Source organism: Schistosoma mansoni, chromosome 1 (assembly GCF_000237925.1).
Source record: "Schistosoma mansoni strain Puerto Rico chromosome 1, complete genome".
In the NCBI taxonomy this organism is placed as follows: Eukaryota; Metazoa; Platyhelminthes; class Trematoda; order Strigeidida; family Schistosomatidae; genus Schistosoma; species Schistosoma mansoni.
This window is the reverse complement of record NC_031495.1, coordinates 17,419,817-17,432,004: the sequence shown is the minus strand read 5'-3', so window position 1 is coordinate 17,432,004 and position 12,188 is coordinate 17,419,817. Positions and strand designations below refer to the sequence as shown.

General features: G+C 36.6%; 1 protein-coding gene across 1 annotated transcript; it reads left to right on the top strand.

Moving 5' to 3' along the window:
* Positions 1-403: 403 nt before the first annotated feature.
* Positions 404-11,451, top strand: Smp_019900 (putative zygin). Its single transcript, XM_018793480.1, has 8 exons — positions 404-650; positions 689-800; positions 836-991; positions 1,027-1,132; positions 2,317-2,664; positions 3,481-4,001; positions 8,783-8,930; positions 11,407-11,451. Exons 1-8 carry the CDS (start codon positions 529-531, stop codon positions 11,448-11,450), a joined length of 1,557 nt encoding a protein of 518 aa, XP_018647989.1. The 5' UTR covers positions 404-528; the 3' UTR covers position 11,451.
* Positions 11,452-12,188: the final 737 nt, after the last annotated feature.

Genomic DNA, 12,188 nt, shown 5'->3' with positions numbered 1-12,188 from the left:
TTGAAAATGATGCTTCTCAAAATTTTTAAAACAGTCCTGACTATGAGGTAAGAAGATCAATCGTTAAAAAAGTAATATAAGTGAAACAGTTTGTACGACTAGATATAAAATCACTGTATACTTAACTAAAACGTAGCTACAGAGATTTGGTATAAACTTCGCGAGTCACAAAAAGAGGAGTGATGTAGGTATCCTTTAGGCTCTTGAGAATCTTTAGCGGGACACTTCATCAGCAAGCTACCAGCTTGCCGTTGTTTTTAGTACGCTGATGTTTAGTTAGGAGATAATGATGTATTCGATTTTCGGTTATATTACTGTTTGAAGTCGTTACATCACTGAGTTTAGTCTTTAAAAAATAAATATTAAAGTCTTATGATTATCCATAATTCCATTCTTCCTTAAAGATTCGTTGTTGGGTCCGAAAGGTTGATGTTTCCCTACCATTTGTTTTTCCGGGCTATGTGCCAAAACGACACGCAGCAGTGAAATATTGAGAAAACACATTATTTAGTCTCCGGAGACCGCAACATGACCAATGATTTAACTACAGCTTTCAGTGAGGAAATCGCAAGGTGCTTCACGTTTGATGGTGTTTTCAAAGATTTAAACGATCAGGTTAAACTTAAGGATAAGACGCAATCGTTTGATTCGTAGGTCTCTTCTCTGATAATTATTTGAATATTTGTAGCAGAGAATATTTGGGTCCACTACTCAGTCATTACACATTTCCACCAGTACATTGGTTTGGGACGTGTTTGTATGGAGTTGTTTTAGAAGCTTTGGATATCAAGGAACAGGAAGTTAGTTTCACAATATACTAATCTACAACATTTAGCAACCAGTTGAATGTTACGACCTAGATATACCTGAAGATGAAGCCATTAGTTATGCATTCGACCACCATTCGTTAGTAACATCTCAGTTGCCTGATTCATACGATGACATCGTCCAAACCGCCGACGAAATCATTAAGGAAATTGATATCCTTATGGTAAATGTGGAGCAAAGTTTCCTAAACTATTTCAGAATGATAATGAGGATATCCCTTTGTCACTGTGCAATATGGTTCAGTCGGAGTATAAACGTCCACTTGGGATAGAAAATATCGGAAGTGATTGGCTTCCTGAAGAAGGTTTACATTTTTATAATAGATAATATTGTCCATATTTTTCGGTTTTCAAAAACCTTACTTAAAGAGACGCTTGCTAATACAAGACATCGATAATCTATGCATCTGTTCAATTGCGCACCCCTTGTATTAACTTTATATGTTTATCTGGTTTTCTTTCTTATGATCGGAAACAGGGGCTTTGTTTAATTTGATTTCTTTTGAATGTATAACTACGCATTTTAATAAGTGAACACTAAAGTATCCATTAGACGAGTTTAAATATGAGTTTGAGGATTCGACTTCCAACTACCTAAAAGTGTATGTAGTAATTCGCTCAAACGTGTACGTGAGTTCTATATTTGCTGTCGGTTAACAGGTTAGTTGTTTTCTCGTTTAACTGACAGAAACAAAAGCGCCATCGATGATCAAACTTGAGTGCTAACTGAATAGCTCCATATGGAATTTTTATTGTCACTAGTATTGTAATTTAAAAATGTCTGATGTCTGTTTGTTAAATATATAACTGATCAAGTTGTACATAATTGTATTCAAGCTCCCACCGAAAAAAAATAAAAAAAAGAACTGTGTCAATAAATGAACTGGGACATTAGCAAGTAGAGGGAAACAGTTGTAAAATACTGTGATTAAAATTCTGATGAATAGTGAATGAGTCTACGCTGCGTTCTTTATAATCTCTCATGTCTGATTTGTAGCCACTCACGAACCCGATCCAATAGATTTACACGTCATTGTTTGTATTAGAACAAAAGATAGTTATCATGAAGTATTGTCATAGGGCTTTCAGCATGCTAACTTTTGCTAACACTTACGTTTGCTGTAAACAATTCTGTAACTTAATGCATTGAAATATTTGTATGACATCAAATAAAGTGATTAAACTTTTTAGTTTATTATATTATGTATACAGTTTTAACTCCTTTTTATTTACTAAGCGTGAATTAATTTTATACCTGAACTTTATTTTGGACATTAGTTTTACTAATCATTGGTGTTTTTTCTCATCTATTAATCGTTTGAAAACTGTTTAATCCTCTTAGCTGAGGGATTCGTTGAAATAATGAAAACAGAGCATCATTATAATTGTTTATCTAATCATTTTATTTTATTCTAAACTAAAAAAACGTTTACCTGATATTCATTAAAAAATTTCAAATTAACTTTTACTTTATGTGAATTTTTTGAAGCTATGCAAGATCTTTCTCTGAATGAACTCAATGCATTATTAGAAGAGCTAGAATCTTGTGTACGAGAATACTCTGCTATCCTTGTTCAAGAGTTAGCATATAGAGAAGAACTGGATTTTGAACAGGAACAGAAAGATATTTTTATTGCACGCTTGAATGAATTGCATCGCCGTCTGGAGCGTCGGAGACGTTTAAGTATACCACCAGATAGTCATATCCAGTTACTGTCAAATTCTCTGTTGGTAAAAGACTATGATGAAGCGTCCACATTTGGGCGAAACCTAGTATTTGAAAATATGGGATCGCCACCGAATTCTGTTCAAAAAGAAGCTCCACCGTTCATTTTACGTATGCTATGTTCATATTTTCAATATTTTTGGTGTCTTATTTGTTTTTTATCATCTTAAATCACTTCATACCTACCTTCTACTATGCAATCATAGTTTTCAACTTCTACAATGAATTTCACTGTGTACATGATATAATTACTTCGTATGTGAATCACAGTAGATTCTTTTTATGATATTTGTGTATATATGTTCAAAGGAGTGTAGGTCTATGAAGGTGAATATCTAACGTACTAGAAAGTTAATTTATTCGTAATGCTGTAGTGTTTTCACCAAGTACTTCAATTCGAAGATTTTATTGGTCTCAACCACTGGATATTTGTGGCAGATTGTAACATTTATTTGCGGAACCTGAATCTAGTCACTCACTAATCAGGACAAATAAAATCAATATTTAACCATAGGCCTAATGCATGTAATATACGCACTAGTTTGATGTTTACCAAGTTGAATTAGCGAATGCTTTTTAAAGATTGTGCGATATTAACCTCTAAAATAAACATAACAATGGACTTTTTAAACCAAGTATTCTGTCGCTGGTTTTCTTGAATTATACATTGCTTTACAGTAGGACTATTTACTTTCGTTTTTTACACTCATTTAATAAGGATTTAAATTGTTTGATCATTAGATGAATAAGGATGTGTCAATTTTTAAAAATTAAAATCCATTTCTCTTGTAGGAATCTTATTGTTGATAAAGAGTAAGTTACAGTAGCATATTTTCGTTTCGCTCAATAGTTGGGATTTTTAAACATTTAGGTTAGTAAATTTGATGTGTCTATTTTCTTCACTACGAACTATTTTCTTACTAACAGGTGCGCAGTCGGCAGCTCAAGCAGCGGTTGCTGCAACGTCATCTGCAACAGTTGCAATAAAAAGACGTTTGCGAAAGCTGAGTACATTTTCAAAGGATACTTCAGGAACAACTTATCAGTCAGATCAAAGTAATCCTGTCCACATTGCATCCATTTCTTCAAATAATAAATATGACGTAAACAATTTGTCCGATAAAGATGATCATACAATTCACTGTCCCGCAATTATGTCTGCTCGAGCTATTGCCATTGCTCGTCTTCGAAAATGGGCCGGAAGAAAATCGGAAGGACCTTCGAAAACTGAGAACACCGGGACTTTCAGGGCTTTTCTTCGTCGTGGGCGTCATCAAGCAGAAGTCCCAATAAACTCGTTTGTCCGTAGTCGAGAAGCTCGTTCAGCAGTAACTAGTCCTACATCATCCCAATTTGAATTCCCTTCAATACCTACCACTTTAACACACTCAGCTTCTGGTCATTTGATTGGACGATCTGAACTAAGTTCGGATGATCTTGAATACAAGGTAGCCAACGTCATTTTAAATATCACTTTTTTATTTTCAGATGTTCATGTTTACGCTTATAGACCATACCAAAAATATCTTTATTTCAGTTACTCAGTATAGTATGAAACTGCATCTAATTTATAAGTCGATAAAATAACTCCCTCTTTAGTCTGAATGAATTATGTATCTGTAAATGAAGCATCCCTCTACAATAATTGATATTGTAGTGAACGAAAGCTCGTGTGCGGCAAACCAATTGGTTGTTTATGCGAAATCACATTGCCTTTGTAAAATATAAAAATCATACATCAAATACATCATTTGCACATCATCCTTAAGTTGTCCTTCACACACTTCACCATTCTTCCAATCATGATGTTATTCCGATTGCTCTCCGTTTTCCCTTCTCTTCTCTTTATTTCAATCCTCTTCTGGTATGCATCCCCATTCCAATTCCCGTCACATACTACTTAATTTTGTCCTCATAAGTAACACACTCCACAGTGTTGCTAACAACCTACCAAATACTCACATTATTTGGAATTATCAAGTCAGACCCTAGTAATAATACTTACACTAACTGTTTTAGCGTCTAAACATGGTTCATTTATAAGTAAATATAATAGTCCCCCGACCGTAGCTGCTACCTTGACGTGGTGGTCCGGCTTGCCTATCGTGATGACCCAACCGAGCTATATTGGATGGAACATATGTTCCTGTAGGTTCTACCGTGCCAGGCAGGTCAATCGAAGAATGGTAAGACTAAAAGCAGCAACTCAAGATCTGAGGGCGAAGTCGTACTGTTGACTATAGAGGGGTGTGACAGCAGTAATGTGTTTCCCTCGGAAAACCAGCATCTGCAGCAATGCTGTCTTCTCACAAGGAAGGAAGGGGTTAGAAAAGGTCAACCCTAAAAATGTCACACCCCACCTTACCTCACGGATTTCCGTCTCCAGCGGTAAGGCCCTTTGAAGAACGGAGCTAACACGGCAAAAACCTCCCACAAAATGGCCGTGCGTGACCGGCCTCAAGCAGTTGTCCCTTGGGTTCTGCGGTCACACTCCCAGGTCGTTAAGACCAACATTAATCCAACTTCCTTTTCAGGTTCCTTAAGAAATACTCTTCCACGGTGTGGGCAGCCGGGAAGTGATATCAGCCCTCATACTCGTAACAACACATGAGACCAAGTTATTCACAATCAAATCCTTCCTACACCTCCTAATAACTCTCATATCTCCACGACTAACCCTTCTCATGTCCTTTTATCACCTTGCACCACTAGGGCAAACGATTCGAGTACGAGGAACGTTATTCCTGGTCTCCTGAAACCACGCTCTAAACAACATGTAGGAACTTTTAACGTCCGAACGTTATACCAAATAGGACAACAGGCTTCCTTAGCTAGAACTTTAAAAACTCGGAACCTATGCTGTTTGTACGTACACTATTTACTCTCAGCTAATTCCTTTATCCAGTGTCTTTTTTGAGTCTGTTAGCGGGACATAGATTGGATTAAAGCATGTTTCATGCATGATTGTGTTGCTGCGCGCTGATTGGCTAATTCTAAACCGATCAGCCCGGGTAAATTATTGGAGAAAAATCTAGAAGCTTCTTATGTATATACTATAAATATATGAACATTATTCAAATCAGTGATTGCTGTTCGCATACAATTGTTATTTTGAATACAATTTCATTCCTGTTCAACGTGTTCTGATTTTGGGGTCTTGTCGAGTGTCATTGTATAAGAATACTAAGCAATAGGAATAGCTGGGTCATTTATTAGCAAAAACACAATTATAACAGTGGCGACGAGGAAAAAGGAAAATTCATTCAAAATGCCTATATCAGATGACCAGCTCAGCCGAATACTACAACAACAGCAAGCACAACTTGATGCACAAATGCGGTTGTTGGAGACTCTGATGCAACAGTTTAGCATCCAAAACTCGAGTTCACATGCTGTTTCAAGTACTTCTTGTGATGCAGTTGCTAGCAGCATCCCAGAATTCATATATGATCCCGAAAGTGGAATTACCTTTCTCATGTGGTTCAAGCGTTGGGAAGATACATTTAGAATAGAATTCTGTCAACAAGATGACGCATGGAAGGCTCGGTTGTTGATGCGTAAGTTGGGAAGCAATGAACATGCACGTTAAGCTGATCATATATTGCCAAAGTTATCTCGAGAGCTCAGTTTCGAGGAGACAGTAACGCAGTTGTCAGAGATATTCGGCGAATCTTCCTCATTGTTTAGTATTCGATATCAGTGTCTGAATTTGGTGAAACGAGAAGCCGATGAATATGGTGCTCTAGCAGACGTCGTCAACAGAGAGTGCGAACGGTTCAAGTTACGCTCGTTGACAGAAGATCAATTTAAATGCCTTATATTCATCAAAGCTCTGCAGTCACCACAAGATGCTGAAATTAGAACCAGACTTCTAACTCGTTTGGATCAAGACCCAAACGTCACACTCAGAACATTGACAGATGAGTGTAAACGACTACAAAACATCAGACACGACAATCAGTTAATTGAACAGGTAAATTCTAATTTAACCTGCAGTAGTGTAAATGCTATGACTAGATTAAAAAGTCAGAAGCCGAATAAAACTCATAACAAACCAAAGGATGCCTGTTGGTTATGCGGCGATTGGCCTTATGTACGGTTCTGTCCATTTAAGAAGCATAAGTGTCAGGTGTGCAACAGACGCGGACATAAAGAAGGCCATTGTCCACCGAATCGTACGTCCCAGCCCAAGAAGAAGTATAAACGTCTTTCACGTGTGGTGAAAGCAGCTGAGTCTAAATCTCTTTCTCTGGTAGCAGCTTTTCAAACAGACTATGACATTCGGAGAAAGTATGTTACGATCCAAATTAATGGTATAGCGGCTCGTCTTCAAATTGACACAGCATCCGATATTACTCTAGTGTCTAGAGAGACGTATAACTTGCTGGGAAAGCCGCCAATGAAGCCATCGAAGAAAACGGCTAAAAATGCATCTGGTGGCGTACTAAAACTAGTTGGCGAATTACAATGTGAATTTTCCTTCAATGGAAATAACTGTAAAGGGGTATGTTATCTAACAGAACGACCAACCCTTGATCTACTTGGTCTAGATATGTTAGAAAAGCTTGGATTAATGGATATACCCATCAACAGCGTTTGTAACGTGTCGTGTCCATCATCAGACACCACTTCACATGCAAAAAAGACAGGTGAAAAGAATCCAGAAATACGGAGTGTAGTAGCAGCGGCAATTCGAAACGTTCCAGTGTCGTCAGATGAAGTCAGAAAAGAGACTCTTAGAGACCCTGTTCTACAAAAAGTTAGAGAGCTATCCCGTTCGTGTACAAAATGTGCATTGGCAGCAAAAGCACCACGAAAAGCAGAGTTGCAATCATGGCCGATACCACAGTCACCGTGGCAGCGTATACATTTGGACTTCGCTGGTCCATTCCATGGACAAACTTACCTTCTGGTAGTGGACGCATACAGCAAATGGCCGGAAATTTTCATCATGGAACATCCAACAGCAAGCTGCACAGTTAGAAAACTGCGGCAATTATTCAGTCGTTTCGGGGTTCCAGATAAAGTAGTCAGCGACAACGGCACACAGTTTACATCATCTATCTTTTCAGAATTTTGTCAGCAGAACGGAATCAGGCACATCCGAACACCTCCATTCCATCCGCAATCGAATGGCCAGGTAGAACGTTTTGTTGGTACGTTCAAAAATGCTCTAAAAAAATCAATAGGGGAGGGGGACACCGAAGAGATCTTAGAGAGGTTCTTGTTTATCTACCGTTCTACACCGAACCCTCAGACAACAAATGGAGTCTCTCCAGCGGAAGCGTTACTTGGCAGAAAAATAAGGACACATTTCGATGTCATCCGTCCGACGCCAGCTCGTGAGCCCCAACGAAACTTATCGATGGAGAAGCAGTTCAATCGACACCATGGGGCACAAAGACGATTGTTCACGGTGGGTCAAAAAGTACTTGCTATGGACTATCGTGGTAAACATCCTACGTGGACAGCTAGTCGAATCGTGAGAAAGAAAGGGAATGTGGTTTATGAGGTGTCAGTTGGCTCAGAAGTTTGGATATGTCATGCTAACCAACTGAAAGCAACTTCGATAGCCAGCAGCGAGAATCGACATCAAATACCTCTTGACGTTCTGCTAGACACCTTTGAAATCAAAACGCCCGGAACAGACAAGTCAGTTTCTGTGCAAGCAAAGAGTGACACAACTTCCTTATTGCCTAGACGATGGACAGATCGAAAGCGCAGGCCAGTCACTCGGTTGCAGTTAGACCCTAGCACCAGATCCTACGAATCTGCTCAAGGGGGAGGTGTTAGCGGGACATAGATTGGATTAAAGCATGTTTCATGCATGATTGTGTTGCTGCGCGCTGATTGGCTAATTCTAAACCGATCAGCCCGGGTAAATTATTGGAGAAAAATCTAGAAGCTTCTTATGTATATACTATAAATATATGAACATTATTCAAATCAGTGATTGCTGTTCGCATACAATTGTTATTTTGAATACAATTTCATTCCTGTTCAACGTGTTCTGATTTTGGGGTCTTGTCGAGTGTCATTGTATAAGAATACTAAGCAATAGGAATAGCTGGGTCATTTATTAGCAAAAACACAATTATAATAGAGTCCCTTTACGATCAGCTTATTGTGATTGTTTTGGCCGAGTAATATTAATTTCCAGGAATTTAAATATCCTTCTTTGAATGCAAATATGAATTTTTGTTTTTTTTTTCTGTTATTTTGTTATTAGTATTTGACCACTTCGGTTCCGTACCATCGATCTCCAAGGAACGAAGGACCTACCGTTACCCAGTTGGAACTATTCAACGATATGCTTCTAGCAATTTTAACGAACAATCCAAATCTGACACCTATGCTCACCGATTATATTCTTAATGGTAAATTATATTTCTTACCTACCTTACGATGTTTTGCTTTCATTAATCAAGAATTATTTATTACTTTTCCTAACCCTTTAACGTTTTGCGTAATGTTTATATATATATATATATATATATATATATATATATATATATATATATATGACTTATTACCACTCATTAAATCGGAAATAATCTCTTTTTAATCATGAAATAAACTGTCACCTGTGTTATAGATTATGATTTTTATTTTAGTAGCAATGGACTGAGACTTATTAAATTTTTTCTTATTAATTGGAAGCAACACTTAAAGCATTAAGGGTATCATAATATATTAAACAAGATTAGGTTATATTCGTATTATACAGTTATTAATTAGTTTATCAGTTTCATTTACTAGTAGTTGCTTTGGTATCAATCCTTCCAATATTTTTCTCGCAACTCTCTTTCACCTAATTGCATTGGGTCTTAGTATTGTATTTAAAATTACTCAGGGGTGTATGGGTTTCTATCTATATAGTGACTTAGATGTGTTTATGAACATGTACTTACTCTTTATGTATAAAAGTATCTCTTCGATGGCGTTTTGTAGTGTCACTGATTTTATTGCAGATTTTTCAGTTGAAATAGAATTCATCATACGAAATTCCTAACCGAAATATATCTTCATCATATCTTATCATTCATTTTTCATCATGAAAAAAAGCTTATAATTTATTTGAATGATGTGCTGGCGAGATATCTGTCTGCCAGCCTCACTGGGAGTATACTGCACGGTTATCCTCTTTGTTTGTGAGACGTGGCCCATAAAATTAGAAAGCACGCGTTGGCTTCATGATTCTTGACCAAAGTTGCATCTATGCATTGCTTTTCTTTCATGAAACAATCAGTTGGGTAATATTGAGGTTAAGGATATGGTTTTAGGCAAAGATGGTGATTTGGTTGATGACGTTGTGAATCTTCATCAACTGAGGTGTTTGGGATATGCTTTGATTAGCAATGGTAGCTGGTATATGAGTACGTTGGAAGAAAACTAGGGACGACTAAACCAAAACGTGGCATGAAGTAACTGACTGTTAGTCTGATCCATATTCGTATATTTAGACTACCTGATTTTGATCCGCGAGATAACTGCGTTTAATGGTTGGAGAAGTTGTGTGAAATGATCCACAGACGACTACAATCAAGCAAATGCATTACCTCTTCATCTTCCTGTCGATCTTGAATATCAGTATTTTCTTTTGAAACTACTCTTTCATCCTGCCTTTCTATACCATATCCTAAGTATTCAGTTTTCCCAATTATAATCGTTGCTGCATTATTCCTATTTGTTTGCTATTCATCCTGTTAATTTCATCTCGTCATACTATTTTGGGATAACAACTTGAACCAACGCAAATTTGTGCGATGTTCTATGAACTGGTTCTATGACCGACGTGTTCATAAATATAGCTAGCTGATACAATTCCATGATTTGTGTTCTTTTAAGTACGGTAAAAGACTAACGTGTATGGTCTTGTACTACCTTTACATTGTTTAAAAGTGTTTAGACACAAATATGTTGTTCAAGATTAAAATACTCAATCGTCTTACAGGTGCGTTATTGAAGTCAATGCATTAGTCATTCATTATTCGACCAAAAGTAAATGTTCACTTTTTAGGCTGTGGCTTATTCTAATATCTTTACTGTATTTAAATCCCTTATGAGTTACTATTTATTAGACAAAAATTTTACTCATCTGTTAGTTATGTTAGAATTAACCTGAATACATTTGTTGAAGATGTTTATTTATTTATTTATTTAAACACATAAATATTGGTACAAGGAAGCACCAGATAAATATGCGCCTCACAAATCTCATTTGATTTGTGTGACGGCTGTCATACTGCCCAGGTGCCCAAACTGAAGCAGGTGGTTTTCTTAGGGGGCCACACCCCGAGCCTTTGACCTAAAGGTCTGATCCACAAGGCAGTGGAGCATCGTGAGGAGATGCAGTCCCATGGTAGCCGATGACCAACGATTGATTCATACGCCATTTGTTCCCTCAGGATACTGGAACCCATGTGCACCATTGGTTTGGAATCAGGGTTTTCCAACTCCCTTAGGCAGACCCTCCGCGTCCACCAACCCGGTTAAAGCTCCGGACATTCGCTTTTTGTCCTCTCACTTTCGTAAACAACAGTAGTGCCACGAGAAGGCAGTGAGTAGGACTTCCCTGGTAGAGGCTATATATTCGCGTGGCCATGTGAGAGCATTTGGAGAGGGAGAGCGGACTCTCTCCACTCTCGGCCGTACCAGGGCATTTGGGGCCTTGTCGATGTAATCAACAATATCCACAACAGAAAATCAATGTTAGAAAATTTTTCTACTGATAAAAGACTGATGCTCAATGCTGATTCTTTTTTTTAAAAAAAATTATTCATCAAGCAAATTATTAATTTCTTAACATTAAAACTTTTATCATTACTTATTCTTTTAATAATCATCATTTAGTTTATGCTCCGGCTGATCGACGCTTATCTAAACTTCCAATTTAAACAACAACGAAATTAGTTAATTCTACACTTTTAATTAAACATTAACAATAAGTCAATCATCAGATCATTTGCTTTATATATTTTAATTAACCTGTTCTTTTTTTTTTTTAAAAATGCATACATAGCTTTGAAATTTTTTTCAACGTTTAGTTTGATTTTTCCAATTTCCTTTTCTTTCTTTTTTTGTTTTGCTTCTTGTGTATACTTGGATTATTATAATTTTTTACGATACAAACTATTTCTCTTTAAAAGCAATGTTCTGCTTTATTTTAACAAAATTTAAATTGGTTTGTTACTTCCAAACTTTATTTATACTTTTTTCAATCAATGATAATTTAGAACAAATTCTTATTTGTGTAGTTATCATTATCATCATAATGCTTTTCTATAATCAATTATCTTAAACAAGATATGTATCCTGTTTGTCGCTTACTTTTAATAAGTCGTACTAAATAGTTATATTATACAATATTTATTCAACTAAACAAACCATTTTATTTTAAAGCCATTACATTTTACCTCTTATTTTTGTTGGTCGATATGCATACAAAAATGGCATCTATATGATAATATCCATTCATATTTATATACATATATGAATTATTGCCAGAATCATTAAATGTGATGACAATCTCGTTATGGGTGTTGTGTTTTAATGCTGATTATTATTTTTGTCTAAAATGAAAACGCAAGTGGATATCTTCTCATTGAACTGTTTTCGTTCAATAAATTATTGTT